Source organism: Vombatus ursinus, unplaced genomic scaffold (assembly GCF_900497805.2).
Source record: "Vombatus ursinus unplaced genomic scaffold, bare-nosed wombat genome assembly UNPS02014841.1, whole genome shotgun sequence".
In the NCBI taxonomy this organism is placed as follows: Eukaryota; Metazoa; Chordata; class Mammalia; order Diprotodontia; family Vombatidae; genus Vombatus; species Vombatus ursinus.
The window spans coordinates 21,099,521-21,127,165 of record NW_020954619.1 but is presented as its reverse complement, the minus strand read 5'-3'; the positions used below and the strand labels follow the sequence as shown (position 1 = coordinate 21,127,165).

General features: G+C 36.8%; 1 protein-coding gene across 1 annotated transcript in view; it reads right to left on the bottom strand.

Moving 5' to 3' along the window:
* FERMT1 (fermitin family member 1) overlaps positions 1-27,645 on the bottom strand; it is a 62,745-nt gene that overhangs the window by 11,145 nt on the left and 23,955 nt on the right. Inside the window, exons 7-13 of the mRNA XM_027840426.1 lie at positions 24,071-24,178; positions 20,284-20,415; positions 14,965-15,014; positions 8,727-8,851; positions 5,494-5,600; positions 4,046-4,267; positions 284-408 (exon numbers count right to left, since the gene is read on the bottom strand). Coding sequence (XP_027696227.1) covers positions 284-408; positions 4,046-4,267; positions 5,494-5,600; positions 8,727-8,851; positions 14,965-15,014; positions 20,284-20,415; positions 24,071-24,178 — 869 coding nt within the window. The remainder of the gene's footprint in view (positions 1-283; positions 409-4,045; positions 4,268-5,493; positions 5,601-8,726; positions 8,852-14,964; positions 15,015-20,283; positions 20,416-24,070; positions 24,179-27,645) is intronic.

The window sequence follows — 27,645 nt, the reverse complement described above, 5'->3', positions numbered from 1 at the left end:
AGGGACTGGACTCTCCTTCTTGCAGCAAAGGTTACCTTTTAGGTATCAGGCTTCTTGAAAAAAAAATTAGACGATTTCTAACTTTTAACTGCATTTCAGGGTTCTGATACTTTGGGTGCATTATTTTATCACACAGAAGAGTTCTGTCTACTGCCCAAAAAGTTTTGACTCTTAGGGAAACGGTAGAATAGAAATTTATCCCAATGGAAAATGAACCAAATTCCCAATAAGTCATTTAAAATCAAAGTATATAAGGAAGAAAGAAAATAAACAATGTTATTACCTCACAATGTAGTACGTGAGTCCAAATTCCGGTAAGGACTGCCATGCTTGTATAAAACGGAGCTTAGCTTCAACTAGAGACATTTGTGCCACGTTCTGGTGGGCTTCCAGAATTCGAGCTGCCAACTAGGAACAATAAGAATGGTCTGACAACTCTTGAAGACCAGTTAACAGCTGTCATTGTCATCCTTAGTTCTAGGATACTCTTCAAAGAAGATCACAAGAATCCCAGGAATGACCCTAAAACAACTTGCTCATCCTTTATTGTTTTAAGACATTGAAATCAGAGTTCAAATTGGAAGTTATCAGCTAACACAAGTATTATCAGATATTATCTATTGATCATATAGCTAGGTCCTGATGATGTCTCACTATAGGTTTTCATGGTCGACTGCTCTTTCTTTTACATAGCTACTGACCTGCTCAGATGAAATTGCCATTTGTTAAGTCATTTATTTAGCCACACACTCTTCTGCATCCTGGAAGAGTTCTTGGCTGAAGTACCAGGTGTTAGTGTGGCATACTAGAAAAAGCTTTGGACTTAGGAGTTAGAATCCTTGGGTTCTAGTCCCAAGTATGTAGTTTGGTAGTTGCATACTAGTTGCATTCTGGGATTTGGAGTTTCCAGACCAGATGTGATCTACCAGTTGGAGCAAGGGAATATTCCTTGGATGCCAGAGAAATCCTATGAAGCAGCCATTCATGTTTTGGAATTGGAACCATATTTGAAAGAATTTTGAAATATTGAAAGTATAGAAAGGTTTTTGGAAATTGCCTTCTTTTTTTGGTCTTGAAAATATTACTCATAGTATGCAGGTTAGAAGAGAAGGCCCTTTCATTTTTTGAGAGACTGTTTCATTTTTGTCTTTGTATCACCAACATCTTGAACATAGCAGGTAATTCAATAAATTTTTGCAGGATTGAGTTACTAATTATGTCACCTTTGCCAAATAAGCCACCTGCACCAGAGTTTCTTCTCTGTAATACAAGGATAACAATACCTGTCCATCTGACCTTACAAGAAGGTTGATTTGAGGACCACATGTATGTGAAATTGTTTTGCAAACTGTAAATTCCTATACAAATATCACTTATTTCCTCATGTTAAGAATATAAGGATTGCTCTGGAAAGACTAATGATATAAAACAATTTTCACTGATATGTTGAGAGTTTTGTTGAGAGGTCTAAACAATAATGCACAATGCGATAGATGACTAGCATAGGACGTATCACCTTGAAGGAACAATAAGACGTCAATGGGACAAGACTGTGGGATGGGCTGGAGAAGTTGAGGAAAAGCATTCCAGACATGCATGCACAAGCAAGAAGATGGAAAAGGGGAGGATAAATTTGGAGAATAGGGAGTACTCTTATTGGCAGACACATAATGTGACAGGGAGTGTTGTAAAGTCGGATAAACATCTACTGGGGTCAAGCTTTGGAATACTAGGCTGATGAGTTTGGACTTTATTCAGCAGTTAATAGACAGTATGAATGGGTGGATTTCAAGTCAAATGGAGGCAAGGGCAGAAATAAAATAGGATTATTCCCCAGAAGATAATTAAGGGCTTGTCTATTAGTTGGTGGAGTAGCCCGAATCTTTTGTTCCCATTTAGGGGCCTTTACTCATTCTATCTACACCACCTGTAAAGAACTCTCCTCTGACCTTCTTTGACTGAAGTCTCTCCCTTCATTCAAGGTCTAACTCAGGCACCAGTTTTCCATGAGGCCTTCACTGATCTCATTCCTCTCCTTTCTCTTTCCATCCTCTTCTTCCAGAGGTTCATAACCTTTTTTGGATCATGGACTCCCCCTTGGCAGCCTGTCTATTTCTTCTCAGAATAATGTTTTTAAGTACATAAAATAAAATACATAGGACTGCAAAGAAAATCAATTACATTGAAATAAAGTTATCAAAATACTTTTAAAAGAAATCAGTTCATGGATCCAGGTTAAGAATTCCAGACTTACAAGCTTAAAGTGATTTCTCTTTCCTTAAATATGTCATGGCACTTTGTCTGGGCCTCTCCCTTGTATCTATCACATTAACTCCTGAGTCACAGTCAATTGTGTTTTTGTTTTTTTTTTTCCATTTTGGATTGTAAGATCCTTGAAAGTAGGATCTATGTCTTATCTTTCTACTGAGAATACCTAGCATAGTACCTTTTATATAGCAGGCACTTAACAAATATGTTGGATTTTTTTTAATTGAATCTGAAAACAGCAGTGTTCCAGAGTCATAGAATTTGCTTGGACTGTTTTTCAGAAGGCACCAGAACGTGTTTCGTGATACTAGTTCCCTAGACTCTGCAGGTCCAGGCAAAAAAGATACTACATACTGCCAAAAATGAAATGAACTCTGTCCTCAAGAAGCTTACATTCTACAGGAGTTGGGGGGAAAGGGAGAGGATCTGACATGTACTCAGATAAGTAAATACAAAGTGATAAAATGTAATTTCAAAAGAAGGAGGAGAGAATTAACATCTTATGAAATCAAGGATGATCATATAAAAATCAGAGCTCTGCTTTGAATATTTGCTCTAATTCTTTTCCTAGTCACTGTCAATTTGCTATTCCTGTTCCATGTACATCATATTTTATTTGGCACTTGTTTAGGATGTCTTATTAAGTGAGACTTAAAATACTTAAATTGTGCATTTTAAGTCTATGTCATCAAGGTAGGTGGGTGGCACAGTGGATACAGAACTGGATCTGGAGGCAGGGAAACCTGAGTTCAAATTCTCCCTGGGACACTTACTAGTTGTGTGACTCTGGGCAAATCACTTAACCTCTCTTTGCCTCAGTTTCCTCAGCTATAAAATGGGGATTAATAACAGCAATTACCTCTCATGGGTGTTATGAAGATAAAATGAGATAATATTTATAAAGTGCTTTACAAATCTTAAAGCTTTACACAGATCCCAGTTATTATTATTGTTGTTGCTGTTGTTTTTAGTTATTATCATCAGTATACATCCTTTTTATCTCCATGGTTTAGAACAGTGCCTATAGTAGCAGTTGCTCAATAAATATTCATTATTAATCATCTTAATTTGTTATTACAAATTACTTTCCCTCTTTTCTTTTTTGATTCATGACTTGATTTGGAATTAGTATAAATCATGCTAATAATTAGAGCCATAACTAGTCACTTCGGTGCCACTATCTACTGTCTAGAGCAAGTAACTGGATAAAAAGTATAAAGGGAGCCTTCAAACAAACTATAATTCAAAATGCATAAATAATACAATAAGTAATTAAGATAGATTCAGTTTAGTGGAAGATAGAGTTAGTTACTCTGGTGGCTTAGGGGATAGAATCCAAGAGCTGAAAGGTACCTTAGAGGTCATTTAATCCATTCTACAGGGTTTGAGGTCCCTTGCCCTTCTACTACACCAGAGCAGCAAAGTAGTCACCCTTTCCTGCAGGAAAATGTCACTGCTTATGGAAACAGCTCAGGAGAGAAGCTAGTCTTCTTGGAATGGAAAGGGAAAGGAAAGTCCCAAGGAGGGGCGTGTCAGAGGGGGGAATTCCTTAGAGGATATCAGGAGAAAATGATAAAAGTCAACGGCCTTCATTCCACCCCAAACTCCTTTCTCCTCTCCTTGGCTAATGTCTGAGTTTGCGTTCCCCTCACTTCCTTCTATTTTACTTACGGACAGCATACGTTAAATTTTTGAATCTTCTAAGTTTTCTGAGGTGAAGACCCAGGGGCCCTAGGCTCTGCCAACAATGATCTACCTCTGCCACTGTTAGAATTACCTGTTTAGACTTATATTTCTTTGCACATCTAGGTGACACAAAACATTCTGGTTTCATATCCATGCATTCAGGATCAGAAGGTGCCTGTGAAGATGTATTTCTGTTTTTCATCTTCAGAAATGAAAGAATGTTGTTTACTTCAGGCCAGTAGGAGCTATCTGCCATAGTTTTGCCTTTTGAAGCTAAGACGCAGGCAGCCATCCATCTGGCATACTGATTCTCCTGTAACACAAACATGACAGGACTTTAAAATACCATCATATAAAATGTACTTTAGTAGCAGTTGTTTTTCTCCCTCCCAAAGGGTATGTCTTCATCAGTGACTATATTTGCTATATATCATAAAGATATGCTAGTACTGCTTGTACTCTGGCTCCTACTATAAAGTAACCAACGCCTCTGACACAATAAAAAGATATTAAAAGGGGGTTATAGGGTCAGCTAAGTGGCACCATGAAGAGAACACCAGCCCTGGAGTCAGGAAGATCTGAGTTCAAATGTGACCTCAGACACTTACTAGCTGTGTGACCCTGGGGAAATCACTTAACCCCAACTGTCTCAAAAAATAAAAATAAAAAGTAGGTTATAAGAGATCTTTATAAGAGTTGCTACAGGGCCAGACTTCAAGTCAGCAAGACCTGGGTTTATGTATTGCCTCTGATACCTAGTGGCTATGTGACAGAGGAAGTCACTTAACTTCTCAATAATGCAGGCAACTTGGTAAGCATCTAAGTTGTAAAGCAGGCACCAACCTGTATTGGCAGTGGGAGTTTCCTCATCAGGATCTCCCTATACCAATAAAATTACTGGTGTGATTTCCCTCCCCCCTCTCCAAAGAGCTGAGTTACAATTTCCTGTTTTAAGTTACCAACCATTAAACTGCCAGCTAAAACTCTGTAGTGTTTATAGTTTTAAAGTGATAAGTTGCTAGAGCGCGTGTAGCTTTATGGTGTTCTGTGTAGCGTCTAACACCATACTAGGATACTACTGGGACTTAAATAAATCAATGACTGAGTATGGATCAGTAAAAACAACAGGTGTTTGAAAGTATCACTCTACACCTTTGCTTCCTTTTCCTTATCCTGCCTGCTCCTTTTAGGAGAAATAAATAAAACTGATTAGCTTATTTGATTGATATTTGCCACCTTCTAGTTCCACTGACCACTCTCTTGCCCGGATCTTATTGTGGGGCGGGCAACCGGTGGCACAGGGAAATCATTGGTGGACTCTACCACTGCTCACTGTATAAACACCTCTGTTTTCTCTCTGATCTAAGCTTTGAAGGGATGGGAGAGAAGAGTGAGAGGTGGTTAAAGGCCAGAGGGACCAAACCAAGAATCCCTCAAAATATTAGCAGCACTTCTGTGAGAAAATCCTTTATTTTCTATGACCACTGGTCTTTATGGTAAAACACTAAGCGTTCATTCAGTTTCACCTTTTTTACTCACATTGTCACACCTCAAATATACTTCATTCATACCATCAGCAACAGGGATTAGCAACTTGATTCCAAACTTTCTCCCTGATACGTTTACATCGGGTACAACTTCACAGCCTAATGAGAAAGGGCAGGGAAAGCAGTTGATTTCTGAGGATTTACTTTTATACATTAAGAAAAGGGTGTGGATTATTAATTATGAAGTTCCTTATAAGCTTAGTCATGCCTTAAATCCTAATATCACTCAAATTTACTTTACCTCATAAATCCTCCATGACTGCAATCTCTTGGTCTTTTACTCCTCTCATATCTGCTCTTTTCCAAGATGCTGATCCCTCTTGGAAGAAATCATGAAATGCTGACTAGGCTAACTACAGATTTCTGCTATTTAATTTCAACCGGGCCCTCTTTGTACATTAATCCATTTATTCATCAATTATTTACTATTCCCAACAACAGCATAGCCAACTTTCTCTCCTTAAATCCCCAACTTGCTCTCCTAGCAAATAACCTCAACTTAGCCCTATCTTATTTAAAAAGATTAAAGTCATCACATCAGTGAACGTCTCTCAAGTTCCTTTTAAATCTGTGTCCTTACTCATGGTCCCCTCCATCCACTGCACCTTAAAAGGAAAGATGGCCCTCTTCCTCCTTTTTGCTTTATGAACCATAAAATATTTAGAAATGTGAATTATCATCATTATGAGAATCTTCAGTGTCTCTCTCTCTCTCTGCTGACTCCTTTTTGTCAACAAACATATCTAGTACTCTTTTATTTAAAAAAAAAAAACCTTTCCTTGATTCTGCTTCTCAATCTAACATACTTTTACCCTTCTCATTCATTGCCAAACTTCTAAAAAGAGAAGCCTATGCTTACTATCTCTGCTTCCTTCTCAGCTCCTTCTAACCCAGCTTCCACCCTTACATTCTATTGAAATGGATTTCTCCCAAGGCATTAATGAATTCTAAACATAATGCCCCCTCTCTGCTTTATTGCCCTCATCTTCCTTGGTATTTGATAGCACTGGATATTGGTGGATGACCATCTTTTTTCTTGGTACTCGTTCTCCTTCCTCAGCTCCCATGATGCTATACTCTCATGGCTGTCTTACTTTTCCGGTCATTCTTCTGTCTGTTGCGGGTCCTTGGCCTTCTCCTCATTCTCACCCTCTATGACCTCATCCATTCCTACGTCTTCATTTAACACTTTTATGCAGATTACTTCCAAATTTATATTTGTTCTTCCCCATTCTCAGTTGCTCCAATTCCACATCTTTCTGCTGAATACAATTGGATGTACTCCTAACACTTCAAAATACGACCAAATAGAACTCACACTATCCCCTTAAAATCGGTTCTGTTTTCTCATTCTATTGATGGGATTATTATCCTTCCAGTTATCCAGGGGCATCATAATCTTGAATTCTTCTTTAGCTCTTTTCTTTTCCTTATCCCTCAAATCCAATCAGCTGCCAGGTCCCATGGATTCTCCTGTGATTCTCCTTGCACCTCTCCACTCACATTGTAGCTGCCTCAAATTTAGATTCCTATTTCTACTCACCTAGACTTTGTAATAGCCTCCAACCTGGTCTGTGGATCTTCAGTCTAACTTCTCTCTAGTCTGTACTTAATACTTCTACTAGGGTAATTTGTTCTGATCACATCACCTCTTCATTCAAAAACCTGCACTGGCTCTCTATTTCCTTCTCAGTAAAATATAAACACTCCTGATTCTGACTTTCAAGGTCAGTCAGTCAATAAACATTTATTATGTACCTATTATAGGCCAGGCACTGTATAAATACTGGGGACACAAAAAGAGGCAAAAGATTGGTCTCTACATTTTTACCCCAACCTAAGTGTTTATTCTTATGTCATGACTTATTCCAGCCAAATTGTATGGTCTAATCTCTGTTCTCCATTTTTGCCCTTCCCTTTGCTCATGCTGCTTCCCCATGCCGAGAATGGATTTCCCCATCACTGTCTGTTGAAATTCCCTTTCAAGATGAAATCAAGACACCTCCTTTTTGAATCTCTTTCTCTGATCCCTTCATAACTTGCATATGAACTCTCCCTTTCAAATTTATGACATTTTTGTTAAAACTTCACATTTTCCTCACTCTTTTCATATATCAGTTATTTCACTTTAAAATTCCTCTCATTATATTATAAGCCTTTTAAGACAAAGGTCTATATTTTAGCTACTTTTATATCTCCAGTACCTAAGGCACAGTACTTGGCACGTTGGAAGTACTTAGCACTTGTTGAAATAAAATATTAGAGTTGTCCTCAGGTTTTTTTCTTGAAACATGGAGCAAAGGGGCAGCTATGTGGTGTAGTGGATAGAGCTCTGGCCTTGGAGTCAGGAGGACCTGAGTTCAAATCTGGCCTCACACACTTGACACTTAATAGCTGTGTGATCCTGGGCAAGTCACTTAACCCCGACTGCGTCACCAAAAAGCAAAAAAACAAAAACAAAAAAAGAAACATGGAGCACAGAAAATAGATTTTCAAAGTTTTTTTTAATCTGAAGGAGTCATTAGTAATTGATTGAGAAAGCAAAATTATTCATTACCCCACTATTTGCTTTAGATATATTAGCAATTTAATTTGTTAGAGATTGTTAACCTCAAATCATATACACTATTAAAAATACAAACTCTAAAATAAATCAAGCACAGTTTACTTTCATCCAGTATGGCAAGGAAATGAATTCTTACGATTAATCAAACAGTTTGGTTACCAGTGTTATTATTCAATCATTTAACAATTATTAAGAACCTATTTCATCCCTAAGAGAGAGGAAAGTGTCATATATGCCCTACATGAATTACCAGTTTTCAAACAGACTGCAATACAATAAAAACACTTAATGCTAAAACTATCCTGAATTAAATTTAAGCGTTAATTAGTCAAAAGGCACTTCAGGATCTTGTAGCACCTTAGCATCATTGTTAGGAACATTGATTATTTTTCCCCAGATGTATGGAAATACTGATTAATAGAGACTTTTAAATAAACAGGATTTTAGATTGAAGAGTTTATAGTACCACAATAAAGGCTTATTCTCTATGTGGAATGGGACCTTCAAGCAGATTATACTTGGGTAGGGATGAAACATACACTTCACACTCATGCAAAATAATTTTACCACTGGACTAAATCTCTTAGTTTCCAAGACCCTTCTACCTTTAATTTGTTAGATTAATGACAATAATTCAATTCACCATTGAATGTTCTTACCTCTAAGATATAGTCTCTCAAGTGGTTCCCCTTGTTCAAGGTCTTGATTTTTAAAGTAGGCTATTGAAGTGTCTTTAAACACAAACCAATACTGTTTGAAAGTTTTTAATGTTAGTTTTTTGGATCTGAAAATGAAAGAATAATAGCTTAATGGTTTCAAGAAAAACAAATGCACATATAATTTTGAACAGGATACTAAAAAAGAAAGATACTCTCCTCTAGTGCTTCTTTCATACAATTTATAATATATTAAATCATTTTGTAATATGAGGATTGCAGAATTTAGAGATGGAATGAGGCCATTTAGTCCAGCACTCTCATTTTATGGATGAGGAAACTGAGGGCTAGAGAGGTTAAATGGTTTGCTCAGTCACACAGACAGTTAGTACAAGACCTGGGATTGAGGATTTGAATACAAGTCTTCTGACTCTAGATGGTGTTCTTTTTCAATTATATCCAGCTGCCTACCAATTTATCTATAAAAACTTGAAATCAGGTTTTTGTATGAAAATACATATACCTGGTGATTTTTGGAAGTTCTTAGATAGAAAATAATATTCATGAGAACAGTACAAAACTGTGATAATCATCACAAAAATGAGGGAGTTTGCTAGTTTCTACTTGACACATTTAACATTGGAAATTACTTCAGCCTAAAATGATATTATTTTTCAATTAATAATTAATTTTTAAAAGGTAGCACTGGCCAAGATGTGAACATCTCAAATTTTAGAAGACATATTTGTTTTGAAAAATCATTAAGCAACGGCCAGCAGCCCTTGGACCCCTGAGGATCACCAACAGTATGAAGTAATTCCGGGGGTGCTACTAGACAGGGGAAAAGAAAGAAATGGGTAAGTAAAAGGAAACTGGAAAAGAAGCGATAGAAAGGAGAAATGTGAGAAAGATACTATGAATTATATACAATGCCAAATGGAAGAATACTACCAATGGTTGCCAGAGGTTCTTCAGCATACTAGAGCTGGGTCAATGTCTCAATTTTCCAAAAGATCTATGACTGAATCTGTCAAGAATAGGCCAGTAACCTTTCACTCCTGGCAAAATTCTTAAAAATTTTATATATATATACATATATATATGTATATATAATTATTATCCCTATAATATATATGTATATGTATATGTGCATAGGTATATGTATACACACACACACACATATATATATAAATATATACACAAACATATGCATTTATATTTATTTAAGTGATAGTTAATGAATATTTAGAAGAAGACATGGTGGTGATCATGAAGTGCTCACATAGCTTTATTAGGAATCCGTCAAGCCCCAATCTTGTTTATTAGCTAGTAAATAAGGAGAATGTTGTAGGGTGGCAACACAGTACAGCAAAAAGTGACCTGTATTTGAGGTCAGTGGTCCTGAGTTACTTATAACCTGTGCGACCCCAGGCTAGTCCAAGGCTAGTCCAAGTCATGTAACCTCTCTGGGTCTCAATCAACTACTGCATAATTAAAGGTCTAGACTGTTTGTTCCTTCAAGATCTAAATTTGTGATCCTGACATATCATTTGCCTACATTTTTTTTGGGGGGGGCTAGGCAATGGGGTTAAGTGTCTTGCCCAGGGTCACACAGCTAGCATCAAAGGTCTGAGGCTGAATTTGAACTCAGGTCCTCCTGACTCCAGGGCCAACACTCTATTCACGGCGCCACCTAGCTGCCCCATTTGCCTACATTTTAATGAGACATTTGGAGGATATAAAGAGGAACAGGAAATATGATTGCATAATTATGTGAACTTAGTACTTGTTGAATGACTGGATCCCAGGAATAGTCATTAATGGCTCAATGTTAATTTGGGATGAAGTCTCCAGAAGAGTGTCCCAGGGATATATGCCTGATCCTATGCTGTGTAATATGTTTATTAATGACTTGGATAATAAATGCATAAAGGCACAAGTGGCTTCTAATCAAATGCACAGATAACACAAAGCTAGGAAGAAAAAATAAAACAAAAGATTACAGGATCCAAAAGGATCTTGACAGGGTAGAATAATATTTTGAATCTAGAAAATTTCTCTTTAAGTTTTCCCTATAAAGTTTATGGTCTGATGTATAAGTTATATAGGATATTGAAAACAAATACATAAGAACAAGAGCCATTTCCCAATAGATAACAGTTAATATGGACAGACAGTTCATAAAAGACAAGCTATCAACAAATTTATGAAAAAAATCTTTCAAGTCACTAAAAATAAGAGTAATGTAGATTAAAATAACCCTGGGGCTCATCCCTGAAGTGCTACTGGATTGGCAAAGATGACAAAAATGAAAAATGTTAGTAGTTGGAGGAGCTGTGATAGGACAAGCATATTAATGCCCTTTTGGTGGAGTTGTGAATTGATCCAGTCATGCAAAAAAACCAATTTGGTACTCTGGCCAAAAAAGTTACTGCTCACCTAGCAATACTGCTAGTACACACAAACCCCAAAGAACTCAAAGAAAGAGGGAAAGAAAAATGTAAAATATTATTGCATGCACAATATGCATACACACTGTGTATCCACTTACACAAAAGCATTTGTAATAGCAATTTCTGTCAACAAATTTTAAAACACACACACACATACACACACACAACCACAACTGGAAACAAAGTGAATTCCCATCAGTGGAGAAATGGTTGAACAAATTATGGTATATGGTTGTAACCGAGTATTTCTGAAAGAAAAGGGAGTATTCAGAGTAACCAGGGGGTAGGGGTGGGACTTGTACATATTGCTGCAGAATCAAGTGAGCAGAAACAGAATAACTTATACAATGACTACAACATTGTAAAAGAAAATGATTGTAAAAGACTTAAAAACCATGTTCAATGTAATGACTATTCATGACTCTGAAAAGACTGATGGCGATCTGTTGACAGAGAGGTGATTCTAGAGGTGCAAAACGAGGCATAGATTTTCAAACAGGGCCAATGAGTAGGTGGTAGGTTTAGCTTAATTGTACTTAATTGTTACAAGGCAAGGTTTGTGATAGTGATTCCAAAAAAAGTAGAAAAAAATGTTAATAAAACATCAAATACATGTGTATATACGTATGTATGCAATAATGGCTAATATCAATAGCAAACATTTACATAGTATTTACTGTGTGCCAAGCAATGTAATAAGTGCTTTACAATTATTATTTCATTTGATTCTCACGATATCCTTGGAAGATAAGTACTATTACTATCCCTGTTTTACACATGGAGAAACTGAGGCAAATAGAGGTTAAGTACCTTGCCAATGGTCATACTTATGTTAGTAACTGTATGAGGCTACAAGTAAACTCAGGTCTTCCTGACTCCAGGCCTGGCGCTGTATCCACCATGCCACCTAGCTGTCCCTCCATACCCTTACAGCTGCCTCTGTATGAAAGTAAAAGGAAGTTCACAGGGGGATACAGACAATGAGGGCAGTGTTGGAACTACCTCGTGAAATTTAATGTATATTAAAAACAAAAACAAACAAAAAACCACTAAGCTAAAATAACAGAATTCCACAATGTCATAAGCAAGTCTCCATTTGTATTCTTTTTTTTTTTTTTGTGAGGCAATTAGGGTTAAGTGACTTGCCCAGAGTCACACAGCTAGGAAATATTATGGGTCTGAAGCCAAATTTGAACTCAGGTCCTCCTGACTCTAGGGCTGGTGCTCTATCCACTGTGCCACCTAGCTGCCCCTACCATTTGTATTCTTAATGTAAGAAAATGTTTATAATTGTTAATGTCTGTCATCTTCATAAAAATATGTTTTAAAAAATAAAGATTAAAGTAAGAGGGATAATTGTAAAGTCTTATACTTGGTTTAAAAAATTCCAGCTTCATAAGTATAAGATTGGGGAGGTATGATCAGGTAGCAGTTTATCTGAAAAAGATATGGGGGTTTTAATAGAGAGCAAACTCAATATGAGTTAAAAGTATGATATGGCAGCCAAAAGATAAAACTAATATAGTATTAGGCTGAAGTAAGAAAAGTAGAAATAGGGAGATTACAGCCCTGTAGTGCTATACCCTAGTCAGGCTACCTCTGTCAAACAGTATCAGTTCTGAGTGGCCCGTTTTAGGAAAGACATTGATAAATAGATGCAGAACAGAGTTGATGCTTCTGGTCCCAGAGCATCTGGGTTTGAATTTTGGCTCTGCTCCTTACTACCTTAGTGACCTGGCTTCTTCTAAATCTCAACTAAATCCTACATTTTACAAAAAGTCCTTACCAAGCCCTCTTAACTCCAGTGCCTTCCCTCTGCTAATTATTTCCTATTTATCTGGTTTGTAGCTACCTTTGCATATATTTATTTGCATCATATCTCTCCATTAGACTGTAAGTTCCTTGAGGTCAGGGACTATCTTTTGCCTTTTTTTAGTATCCCTGGCACTTAGCACAGTGTCTGGCACATGTAGACACTTAATAAATATTTACTGATTGATTAACTTAACTTCTTTAGGTCAATTTCTTCTTCTTTAAAATTAGAGGGTCAAAAGTCCAAGGTCTCTTGTAGCTCTAAACCTATGATCCTATGATTCTATGGCACTAATGTGGAGTGGGTCCATAGGAGGGTTCCCAGTTGGGGAAGAGCCTGGAGAACATAAGCAGATGGGAAAGTTTAGCCTGAAGAAGAAAAGACTTGGTGTGGACACGATAGTTCTTTTCTAACATTTGAATGACTACCACTTAGAAGGAGGATGAGATTTGTTCTTCTTGGCCTTCAAGGGCAGAAGGAGGATGAATGTGGCAGATACTTCCTTGCATACAGATAGTATTCTGCCAATAGAATTCGAGCTCTTTGAAGGTAGGAATGGTTGTATTTTGTGTGTGTGTGTGTGTGTGTGTGTGTACCCAGCAGAGAACTGTGCTGTATAGTAGGTCCTTAATGTATGCTTGTTAAATTGAAGTTAAAAAGAAGCAAATTAGAGTTTAATGTAAGGAGAAACTTCCTAACAATTATACAAATCCACCAAAGTGAATTGGGAGGTAAATGGTCCCACCTTCACTGGAAATCTTCAAGAAAATATTGAATACATATGTTGTTTGGGAGATTCTTGTTCAGGTATGGGATAGACTTCTGAGACTTTGAAATTTTGTGATATTGTGACTTGTTTTCTTTTTTCTTTTTTAGTTTGAACTCCTGATTCTATCATATAGGAAACTAACAGGCTGAGAAATTTATCTCTACTGAAGCAGATCAGCACTTGCCCTCTCTAACCACTTTGAAATACTATCTCATAATTCTGTAACTACCAAAAAAATCATAGGTAAATGTTTCGGTTTTTGATAATCTAGACCTCTAACATGGCTAATGAATATAGCAAACTAATCTCTAGAGAACTGTGTTTTCAATTATAACTTTGTTTTTCAGCATATTTGTGAGAAAGGGGGAAACAGGATTATACCTATATAAATCCATGTCCAGAATTACAAAATACTGTAATTCAGTATCAGAAACACAATATAAGAAAACACCCTTTGAACACTTGTGTTACATTTATGTGTTATCATTCATTGAACCTTTTTTTGAAAGTCTTTCCTTTGCCCTTTGACTTGGTTATAAACAAACCTGCCAGTGTTTCGGTGATTTTTTTTTGTTTTTTGAAGTTAAGCGCTCTAAGTCTGTTTGCTGAGAAAAATCAACAAATCATAATATGGCATAAGTAACTGATATAACTTCAAAGAAGTCTCATTTCTTTCATCTTAACACTCCTTTAACATTATCACAGACTTGACAATCATTTCTTTTATAGGAAAAACTCCCCAACAACCTAGCAAGTCTTTACATGGGGTGACAGTGAAGGTTATCTGAATTCAGAGACAGATAAAATCATACAACTCTCTGAAGTGCAACACTCATTCCCTTCCACTGGACCCTTTGTTTCTCAAAATTAAGGCAAAACCTTTCATGTAACTAATTTTGATCACTTAATTACTATAGTAGGACTACCACTTATTCAATATTACTCCAGTGGTGTCTAGTTGAAAAATACCTAAAAGAATAGCATGAAAGCTCAAAACACCACAGTGATTTGATCCCCTAATTGTGGTATATAACCCTAGCTTCCATTTGGGGCCTTGATTGGTGCTCAGGGGAATACAGAGTTGATGATTCATCTTTGTTAATATGGGGCTGGGTTTGGACATTAAATATCAAAGAATTCCTTATCCATAAACCTTGATTACCAAAGATTTCTTGGTTCTTCTATGTAACCATTTCAGTTACTCACCTAAATAATCTGAGATTGTCTGCAAGCTTTGGTATGTCGGTAATGTCCTCCTATGGAGAAGAACACAGCTTTTTAACAGCAGTAATTTTATAACTGGCAGAATTTTTCACACAAGTTAAAAAACACTTAATAAGTAAGCAAAGTTAAGGAAAAAAGTAAACTTAGAAATATTTTTCAAAATGACTCAATAATTGCCCAATATTTTTAACATTTTGAAATTCTGTTTTTAAATGATCTCTAAATTACACAGGAAATCAACATTAGTGGATCAGATTAATACCACGAAACAAACTGTTCAAAATCCATTTCACAATACAAGTAAGTGCATCTTTTAAAATGAAAAAGTCTATTATTTCACTTCATAGAACAATATTCCAAAGACCAAGTTACACAAAAAGCACTACTGTCTCATGTTTTCTTTCCAATATAGGCAATATGTGAGAAGGAATGCTAGTTACGGGACCAGAGATCCAAAACTCAAGGTCCTAATAGACATTTCTCTGACATTTAAAAGCTTTTCTTAGCTATTCCCCTTTTACCTTTTCAGTCTTCTTAAACATTACTATCCTCTACACACTTGTGGTCCAGCCGGCCGCAAGGCCTACTTGTTCTTCTTCATACATGACACTCAACCTCCCATCTTTGTGACTTTCTATTGGCTATCCCTCATGCATGGAATATATTCCCTCCTCACTGCTACCTCTTGGAATTCCTGGTTTCCTTCAAGGCTCAAATCAGGCATACACTTTCTACATCAAGGGTTTTTAACTTGAACTTGTTTTATTTTTATTTTCAAAAAAATTTTTTTTTTTTGGTTAGGCAATGGGGTTAAGTGTTATGTGTCTGAGGCCGGATTTGAACTCAGATCCTCCTGACTCCAAGGCTGGAGCTTCATTCACTGTATCACCTAATTGCCCCTCAAAAATATTTTGATAACTGTACTTCAATATAGGGATACCTAGGTAGCGTAGTGGATAGAGTGCCTGGAGTCAGGAAGACTCCTCTTCCCAAGTTCAAATCCAGTCCCGGATACTTACTAGCTGTGCGACCCTGGTTAAGTCTCTTCACCCTGTTTGCCTCAGTTTCCTCATCTGTAAAAGGAGCTGGAGAAGGAAATTGCAAACCACTCTAGTATCTTTGCCAAGAAAACCCAAAAGGAGTCACGAAAAGTTGGACACGACTGAAACGACTGAACAACTTTAATATAATCCTCTCTATCTTGTGCATTTAGAAACATTATTATAAGAAAGGGTTCACAGGTTTCACTGTGAATCACTATGCCAATGGACATATATATGTATAACATTATATATATATATGAAAAGGCTAAAAACCCCTGTTCTAAATAAAGCCTTTCTTAGTCCCTGCAAGTTTATTTATTTTGCATATGCTTATGTATACGGGAAGCAGTATCCAAATTCAATCCTACCTCTTACCTGTGTGACTTTGGGTCAATTCATTTAACCTCTCTGATCCTCAGTTTCCTCATTTATAAAATGAGGGGATGCACTAGACGGCCCCTGAAGCTCCTTTAGCTCCATATCTATGACCCTATGATAAATGTTGTTTTATAGAATGTGAGATCCTTGAGAGAATGATTCTTCCACTTGTGTTTTTGTGTCCATAGCATTTAGTGGAATTAAATACATTACATTAGATTAAATTAAATGACATCTATTAGAAGGGAAATCAGACTGTCTAGTCCAACTTCCCCATTTCACAAGACCCAGGGTGCAGATGGGATGAGGGGTGGAAGGTGTTGGTGACCTGCCCTTGCCCTAGGTCATATAGGTAATAAATGTCAGAAGGATTTAAACCCAAGTCCTCAGATGGCAGAGCCAGTGCTCCTTCCACCTTGTTGCTGTTCAGTCGTTTCAGTCGTGTCTGATTCTTCATGACCCCATCTGGGTTTTTCTTGGCAAAAGATAATGGAGTGATTTGCCATTTCCTTCTCCAGCTCATTTTACAGATGAGGAAACTGAGGCAAACAGGGTTTTGTGACTTGCCCAGGGTCACATAGTTAGTAAGTGTCTGGGGCTAGATTTGAACTCATGAAGATGAGTCTTCCTGGTTCCGTGCCCAGTGCTCTATCCACTGAGCCATCCAGCTGCCATCCTTCTACCTTACCGTATAACTACGATTTAAGTTTAATATAGAGTGCCACATTGATCCATGGGAATAGTGGCACTGGGGTTTCCATTTCGAATCAACTAAGTTTCCAATTAAGTATCAGTACTCCTCAACATGGTAACTCTATTTTCAATGTAGTATCAGAGACAATTTTTTCACATTCATTTCTTAAGTGGGTACAATGGAAGTTTTCTAAATTTATTTGTTTGGCATATATTTTTTCTCAGGTGTTTGTTTTTCTATGACACTAATTTAAACAGTTTTGGGTTCAGAACTAGACTTGGAGGTGAGGGAAGACCTGGGTTAAATTGAATCTTTGATGCTTATCAGCTGTGTGGCAACAGTAAGTCATATAACCTCCCTGAACCCATTTCCTCGTCGTAAAATGGGCATAACAATGCCTGCCAAACCTTCTTCATGGGATTCTTTTGAGGTCCAAGTGAGATAATGTGTAAAAAGTGCTTCACAAACTTTAAAACTGCTATATAAATGCCAATTATTATTCTCATCTGTCTTGTACACAGTATGCACTTAATAAATGTTTGTTGAACGGATCTTCCCATTTAAAGTTTTTAGATTAAGAAAGTGTGCATACACCTACCAAATGTGTAATTCTTATCATCTCACAGTTATGAGCTTTTTCTTTCTCCTTCTTACTATTTATAGGTCAGTAATTGTTTGCAAACAGCTCACTTCCTCTCTCATCATGTGTCAATATCATTAAGGTTATAATTATTTCTAAGATAAAGAAGGCCAACAAAAGGTAGTAGAAAGTCAATGACCGAATCAAGTAGGAGCAGTGATCCCATTGTTGGCTGAAGCGTTGCCGAAAGGAATGAAATTTTACTAGAGATTTTTTTTGTTTACAGCGCTTAACAGTTTGTTCTGTGTGTTTCAAACTTCTTAACTCTCTCCTCTTCAAACGGTTTTGAAACATTTTATAATATGCCAGTCCATTATTTCAATTAATCCTAACAGAAAGTCACTGAAGTAGGTAGGGCAAATGTTGTCAAATTAGTCTAATATTGCAAAAGAGGAATCAAACACAGGTTAAGTGACTAGCCACAAATCACACATAGTTTCAGAGCCGTGTCCCCCGATTCCTGGTCCAGTGCTTTGTCTATCCACCATATTAATTAATTGGTCCTTAGAGCCAGATAGGCAGCACAGTGGTCAGAGTACTGGGCCTAGATACAGAAGTTCAGATCCCAGCTCAGACACTTACTAACTGTACCATCCTGGGCAAGTCACTTGATACATCAGCCTTAGTTTCTTTATCTGTAAAATGGGGATAACAATAGTAACTACCTCACAGGGTTGTTGTGAGAATGAAACGAGTCAATATTTGTAAAACACTAAGCACAATGCCTGACACGTGGTAAGTGCTTAATAAATGCTTGCTCCCTTCCCCTTCCTTAACAAGAGATGCGATACTTTGCGAATTCTGCAACTAGCTATGTGACTCTGGGCAAGTCACTTAACTCCTATTGCCTCACCAAAAAAAAAAAAAAAAAAAAAAGAATTCTGCCAACAGTAAAACATAATCACTTGCTAAGTTTCATCAATTCTATCTCCTTAATGTCTCTCATAACCACCACTTTCTCTCCAATCATATAGCTGTGACCCTAATTCAGGCCCTTATCACCTTTCCCCTAGATTACTAATGGCCTCTAATTTGGTCTTCCTGTTTCAACTCTCTCCTTTCTTCAACCAATGTTCCACCCAGCTGTCAAAACATTCTTCCAAATAGACAGATCTAAGCACATCCTTCTCTTGTTCAAAACTTCCAGTGTCTACCTATTACCTCTAGAATAAAATATAAACTCCTCAGCCTGGGCATGTGAGGCCTTCCAAACATGACTCCAACCTACCTTTAAAAATAGTAATTCAAATCGAGATAGTATTTAAGGCTGACAGTTATCCTGACAGCAACCCTATGAACTACCTGATGTAGGGGCCATTAACTTCATTTTACAGATAAAGACACTGAAGCTGTGAGAGGTTAAGTCCCTTGCCCTGTTCACCTAGTTAGTAAGGGTCTGAGGCCAGATTTGTACTCAGGTCTTCAGAACCTAAGTCCAGCACTTTTTGAACTACTCTATGCTGTCTTTTTATTACTCTCCTTGTGGAACTCTCTGATTCACCTACACTAAATTCCTAAGTGTTCCCTAGATATGACAATCCCTTTGTCATGTGTGTGCCTTCGCACAAGTTATTGCCTTATTCCTGGAATCTACTCTTATCTTTGCCTGTTATAATCTCTTACGGCTTTGCCCAAATACCACTTCTTTCATGATGCCTTCTCTGAGTGCCCGTTAGTGTCCTGTCCCTCTCAACTTACATTTATCTGTGCACGTGTTGTGTTCTTCCCCAACCCCCAGATCCTCCAGTAGAAGAGCTCTGTGATGTTTCATTTTTTTTTTTTTGTCTTTCTATTCTCAGTGCCTAACTTTACTCCTTGTTGTGGCTATTAGCCCTCTAAATGTATATATCTATTATCTGTGAAAGTGCATTCAGGTCTTAGTGATGGGTTTACCCAAGATCCAGAACTTTTTTCTTTTCTTTCCTTTTTTTTTTTTTTTTTGGTTAGGCCATATTATTTTTATTGGAACGAGTTGGGGACATCATTTTCCAAGTGAAAAATACAATTTTAAAAATCCTGACATTTTGAATAACTTTATACATATGCTACATTTTGCCTATCTGAAATGCTGTCTTTTTTGACCCAACGAGTAAGTAACCTAGCAGAAAAAACTCACAGCGAATGATTATTATGTGCTCTCACATAATTTTTAGGATCTCGTCCCAAAGAATTATTTATCACAGAAACAGAAAAACAGAGGTTCTGTAGATAGTACTCTTCCAGCACTGTGTCTGTCTGAAAATTGGGCCTCATTTTAATAGTTGAGTCATTTGAAAATCATGCGAATTATTTTTGTGGTCAAATAATCCTGAATTTCTCAATTCCATTCAAAGTGTCACCTCCAAGAGACAGAGCTTTAGTCTTTTATCTCCCAGGTACACAGATCAGAAAAATGAATTTAAATCCACCTAGAGTGAGAACTTTTTTCTTTTGATAAATTAGGTTAAATGTTCTAAAACAAAATGGAATAATCAATTTCAAGAATCAATTAGGTATAAAAACATAGTCATTATTTTGAGATCATTTCACATAAGGGAAACTCATACCAAAATGTTTTCTGATTTTCCACCTTCTAATGTGACTTCCAGGTTAGAGAGGGCAGCTTCTACTTCATCCACTTCAGACTCATTTGTAAAATCCATAGTTTCTGCTGACAATGACAATTTGCTTATGTGATACTTTAAAAAAAAAGATGAAATTTTTAAAATGCCATAAACACAAAAATATTATTTTAGCATCCAAAATTTATATTGCTAATCTCTGCCTCATCTCAATATCAAATAGTTACCAACAGTGAACATTCTTTGAAATATGCAGGGAGTTTAAAATAATCCTTTTATATAGTCATTCTGAGATTTTTGGAAACTATTACTTAAAACCTATCAAATCATAATTGACCACTCTCTCTAGTCAATTTTCCTGCTGTCAGGGGAAGAATTCTTTAGATACTAGCATGGAAAGAATAATGCTTCCATATATACACATGTGTGACTCGTACTTCAACCCTACCATGATGCTTTATCATGATAGGCATGTGACCATCGATTCTGAAAAGGCTCAAAACAAAGGCCTGACCAAATTATAATGATTTCAACTATACATCCATTGATGGACTATGTCTATTGTCCAAAAGACCTGCTTAGCTTAGTTTGGAGAGGCTCAACAACTGTTGGTGAATTTTTCAGCCACAACAATTTTTGAAGACCATTTGCAAAGTTGTAATCTCCCTTAGTGGAAGGAGCACCCACAGATTCTTGAAGTGAGCATACATACACACATATATTTGTGTGTATACATATATGGATATATGTACATATACACTTATATATGTATACCTATACAGATATACTATTTTTTGTGAGTTATGCTGACCATTCAAAATTTATTTTTAGTTTTAAACAATCACTTCCATAAGCTTTTGAGTTTTAAATTTTCTCCCACTCCCTCCCCATCTCCCTCCCCAAGAAGGCATGCAATCTGATATAGGCTCTATTTATACATTCATATTATACATATCTTCACCTTAGTCATGATATAAAGAAGAATTAAAACTAATGGGAGAAACCATGAGAAAGAAGAAACAAAACAAAACAACAAAAGAAAAGGAGAGCAAGTAGTATGCCTGCATCTACATTTAGACTCCACAGTTCTTTCTCTGGATGTGGATAGCATTTTCCATCATGAGACTTTTGGAGTTGTCTTAGATCCGTGCATTGCTGGGAAGAGCTAAGTATTAAAGTCAGTCGTCATACAACGTAGTTGTTACTGCATACAATGTTCTCCTGCTTCTGCTCATTTCACTCAGCATCCATTCATATAAATCTTTCCAGGTTTTTCTGAAGTCTACTTGCTCATCATTTCTTAAAGCACAATAGTATTCCATTACATTCATATACCACAACTTGTTCAGCTATGCCCCAATTGATGGGCATCTCCTCAACTTCCAATTCTTTGCTACCACAAAAAGAGCTACTATGAATATTTTTGTACATGTGGGTTTTTTTCCTGTTTTTATGATCTCTTTGGGATACAGACCTAGAAGTGGTATTGCTGGGTCAAAGGGTATGCAGTTTTATAGCCCTTTGGGAATAGTTCCAAATTGCTCTCCAGAATGGTTGGATCATTTCACAACTCCACCAACAATGCATTAGTGTTCCCACATCTTCTCCATTGTCCTGTTTTGTCATGTTAGCCAATCTGATAGGTGTGATATGGTACCTCAAAGTTGTTTTGATTTGCATTTCTCTAATCAATAGTGATTTAGAGCATTTTTTCATATGACTATAGATAGCTTTAATTTCTTCCTCTGAAAACTGCCTGTTCATATCCTTTAACCATTTATCAATTGAGGAATAACCTATATTCTTATAAATTCAGCTCAGTACTCTATATATTTAGAAGTGAGACCTTTATCACAGACACTGGCTGTAAAAATTGTTTCCCAGCTTTCTGCTTCCCTTCTAATTGGGGCTGCATTGGCTTTATTTGTGCAAAACCTTTTCAGTGTAATGTAATCAAAATCATCCATTTTGCATTTCATAATGTTCTCTGTCTCTTGTTTGGTCATAAATTCTTCCCTTCTCCACAGATCTGAAAGGTAAACCATTCCTTGCTCTCCTACTTTGGTTATAGTATCTGCCTTTAGATCTAAATCACGTACCCATTTTGACTTTATCTTGGTATAGGGTGTAAGATGTAGGTCTATGCCTAGTTTCTGCCATACTATTTTCCAGTTTTCCCAGCAGTTTTTGTTAAATAGTGAGTTCTTATCTCAGAAGTTAGTCTTTGGATTTATCAAATAGTAGATTGCTATAGTCATTGACTATTGGGTCTTGAGTACCTAACCTATTCCACTCTGATCCACTACTCTATTTCTTAGTCAGTATCAAGTACTTGTGATGATTGCTGCTTTATAATACAATTTAAGATTTGGTACAACTAGGCCACCTTCCCTTGCATTTCTTTTCATTATTTCCCTTGGACTTTTTGTTCTTTCAGATGAATTTTGTTACTGTTTTTTCTAGCTCTATAAAATAAATTTTTTGGTAGTTTGATTAGTATGGCACTGAATAAGTAATTTAATTTAGGTAAAATTGTCATTTTTGTTACATTAGCTTGGCTTACCCATGAGCAACTGATATTTTTCCAATTATTTAGATCTGACTTTATTTGTGTGAAAAGTGTTTTGTGATTTGTTCATATAGTTCTTGGGTTTGTTTTAGCAGGTGGACTCCCAAATCTTTTATAATGTCTACAGTAACTTTAAATGGAATTTCTCTTTCTATCTTTTGTTGTTGGGCTTTGTTAGTAATATATAGGAATGCTGATGATTTATGTGGGTTTATTTTATGTCCTGCAACTTCACTAAATTTGTTTATTATTTCAAGTAATTTTTTTACTTGATTCTCTAGGATTCTCTAAGTATATCATCAAATCATCTGCAAAGAGTGATAGCTGCCTATTCCAATTCTTTCAATTTCTTTTTCTTCTCTTATTGAGAAAGCTAATATTTCTAGTACAATATTGAATAACAATGGTGATAATAAATATTGTTGATTTACCCCCGATCTTACTGGAAATGCTTCTAGCTTATCTCCATTACATATAATGCTTGCTGATGGTTTTAGATAGATACTATCTATCATTTTAAGGAAGACTCCATTTACTCCTGTGCTGTCTAGTGTCTTTGATAGGAATGGGTATTTTGTCAAATGCTTTTTCTGTATCTGTTGAGATAATCATATGATTTCTATTAGTTTTGTTGTTGATATGGTCAATTATGCTGATAGTTTTCCTAATATTGAACCATCCCTGCATTCCTGGTATAAATCCTACCTGATCATAGTGTATTATCCTTGAGATAAGTTGCTGTAATCTCTTTGCTAATATTTTATTTAAAATTTTTGCATCTATATTCATTAGGGAAATTGGTCTATAATTTTCTTTCTCTGTTTTGGCTCTTCCTGATTTAGGTATCAGCACAACCTTTGTATCATAAAAAGAATTTGGTAGAATTCCTCCTTTGCCTATTTTCCCAAATAGTATTGGAATTAATTTTTCTTTAAATGTTTGATAGAATTCACTTGTAAATCCATCTGGCCCTGGAGATGTTTTTCCTAGGGAGTTCATTAATGGCTTATTCAATTGCTGACCATTTTAAAATGTAAAAAAACAAAAACAAAAACAAACCCTGCTTTCTGTACCCTCACTCAAGAGAAAAAAAAATCACAAGATTGAAAACTTTAAGCAATTTGGCATGATAATAGATTTTCCAATGGATTCTTTTCATGGCTCCAACTCTCCTTGCCCACTTGCCCACAACCTGATACATGCCTGTAAAGCAGCAAAGATCAGCATCTCCTCCTCAGTGCAATCAATTTCTTCTAAGAGAATGGACCACCTGGCTTGTTCATAAAGTTGATTTATTCGAACAGCATCATACTGTAGTTAAAAGAGGAAAGAGTTTGGAGAGAAAAGATTATATTTCTTAACTTGCAAATTTTAGATTAAATCCATTTGTTCATTCATTAGTTCAAACATTATTAGAAGTATCTACATTGTTAGCTAACCTGTGCAACACACTAAGATGTCAACTACTGTTGACAACCTCTGCTAATTAGGGAGAGGGCTAGTACAAAGACACAGAAACTATGATCCTTGTTCCCTCAATTTATTTTAGCCCTTAATTTGGATCTCATTCTCATGAAGAAATGTTTTCAAGAGTTACTGATAAGAAGTCCAATGTATTATTCTGTTTCATCTTTCCTTGCTCTCTTGCTATTTGTCTTCATTCTTGAAAAGAGAACCATGACATCAGGGACATGACGCCATGACATGCAAGTGAATTGGATTTAAGTGAGGAAGGGTTGTGTAAAGTCAACAGCCTCACTTTCACCTCTGCAGCCATCTGGGTCCAATGGCCAGACATGGATCAGGACAACTGGAGATGGCCCAGGATGCAGTGGGGGACCTTGGCCTTTTCAAGCAAAGGTCTTTAACAGGTCTCAGTTTGGCTGAGGCAGCACCCATTCAGTGATTACGGCTTTAAAAAAATGAGGCAAAGAATGGCCTCTTAAAAAAAAAAAGATTGGGGAGAGGAAGACCCTCAGGGTTTCTGGCCAAAACAGAAATAATTGTTATTTACATTCATTCTGAGCCAATCAGGGCCCAAACAGTGACCAAGTAGGACTTGGTCTGGGACCAGAGCTGGTAACTATATTAATAAATAGTGAAAATGGTGAATAGTAGGTAGGGGGAGGAAGAAGGAATGGAAAATAAGGGGCTCAGACAATTCCCAAATGGAATTATTAGCTTACAACATCACATGGGAGATAAAATACTTTTTTTCTGCTTGGTTGTAAATGAGAGAATTATGAACAATGGGTGAAAGTTACAGGAAGGTAGATTTTAGTTCACTGTAAAGAAAAACTTCTTAACAGTGCTTTCCAAAAATGGAATGGACTCCCCCTGGGTGTAGGGAGTAGTCGATCTCTGGAATTCTTCAATCAAGAGGTGAGATGACTATTTGTTTAGGATACTCTTGGTGGCATTCATAATTCAGATGGGGGTTGTACTAAATAACCTCTGAGGTCCTTTTCAACTCTAAAGTTCTGTGTGATTCTATCATTTTCTGTGTTTCACCTGTCATTTACACATAATCATAGTTTCTCAGAGAAAAGATCAAGAACATGAGATAAACATTTTAATTAAGCCAAAATCAGCAAATCACACTGCCAGATAAGCAGGTAATGTAAAAAATTGTTCAGACACGTCTCTCACTGGTGTCATGAAGAGATAAAGGTAAAATTAGATATGAAGCTTTCAGTAAGTCAGAGGATGGTTGGAGAACCAAAAAGGGTGACTTTCAATTATTGTTTTGAGAACATCTTAGGGCAGGGGTAGGGAAGCTAAGGTCTGGAAGCCACATATGGCCTTCTGGGTCCTTGGGTGAGGCCTTTTGACTGAGTCCAATTTTTACAGAACAAATTCTTTTATTAAGGGGATTTGTTCTGTGAAGTTTGGATTCAGTTAAAGGGCCGCACTTGAGGACATAGAGGGCCACATGTGGCCTCGAGGCCGTAGGTTTCCCATCCCTGTCTTAGAGAATGTCACACAATTCTTAAAAAACAGTCTCAAAATGAAGTTATTTTAAATCATAATCTCAGAGTTAGATGAGATCTCTAATGGTATTAATATAATCCGTACATGAACAAGAATCCCCTCCCTTAACAACTTCCCTAACAGGCAGTCATCTATCCTTTATTTAAAGACTTCCAGCAAGAAAGGACCCACTCACTCTTTTTCAAAGCATCCACGCTGCTTTGGGGCAGCTCCAGTTGTTATTAAGTTTTTCCTTATATCAAGCCTAACGTCATTTCTTTGAGGCTTCCATCCACTGCTCCTCCACTCTCTGAGGCCATGAAGAACAACTCTTAATTCCTTTACCACTTTATAGCCCTCCAAATATTGGAGGATGGCTACCATTCCCCACTGCCCAAGGCTTTTCTTTTTCAGCAGAAACATCTCAAGTTCCTTTGGCTAATCCCTGCCATGACCTTGGGCCACTTCATCCTCCTGGTTGGCTTTTTCTGGGCTATCTCTTAGCTTATCCCTGTGCTTTCTAAAATATGGCACCCAGAACTGAAAACCATTCTCTGGGTTGGTCTGACTAAAGCAGTGCTCAGTATGACTCTCATTTACCTAATCCTGGGCATTATATCTTTCAAGTTAGCTCAACATATCAGCTTTTTTTGGCTGCTGCATCATACAGCTGACTCACATAGTACTCGCAGTACACTAAAACCTTCAAATACTTTTCAAACTACCATCTAAACAGCTTTCCTTATCTTGTACTTGTGAAGTTTTTTTTTAATCAAAGTGTAAGATACATTTATTCCTGTGAAATTGCATCTGACTAGAATCAATCAATTTTCTTGACTATCAACATCTTTTTTGTAACCTATGTTATACAATGGGTTATACTTTTCAGTTTTTAAGGACAGTAACATTATAAACTCAGAGCTGGAAGGAAGCTTATTCCTAGACTAATTCCCTCATTTTATATTTATAGATGTGCAACCTGAAGGCCAGAGAAGTTAAGAGACTTGTCCAGGGTCACACAGTATAAGTGGCAGAACTGGGATTCAAACCCAGGTCCTCTGACTCCAAAGATAGCTCTCTTTCCTCTATACCACTTCCCCAAGGTTCCTTCAAGTTCTAAATTTATGATCCTCTTTCTTTGGTCCAGTCATTTATTCAGTGACAAAACCATCCAAATGTACTGTCATCTATGTAGCTGACATCTCTCCATTTTTTTTTTGCAAGAATAGCAGGAGACTCAAGTCACTTTAACTTAAAGAATACAAGTCATTGTGAAATTTATAGTACATGAATTTAGACATGCAAGGTACTCTGCCTATTACCTCACTATTTATTCATAATAATAACAACTGTTTCTGACACTGAACTTTCCACTAATGCTTTTTCTACATGAGGAAAATGTTTCATATAACCAGGCCATGTTTGATATTCATGTAATATTCACGTAATATTCATCAGGGTACTTAACATTAAAGGGCACTTTTAATTCACCTTCAGAAATGCTGCAAATAATCTGCAATGGGTACTGACAAAGAAGGACGACAGTATGGGAATTCTGGGCCTCAAAGACTAAGCACAAGGGCTTTTCTCTTGCCAGGAAGTTGTGACAGGGTCACATATCAGCCATGTCTGACTCACAGTTCCTGTGCTATATCAATCACCCAAACAAGTCTTTAGTGAACACTTGCTATGGCTCAGCACAGTGGAGGATACAGAAGAAGTATCAGTAGAGTCTTCAATAACAACTCGCAGGAGAGATACCACCACCAACAGATATGAAACAAATGAGAGAAGTTCAGTCCTAAATA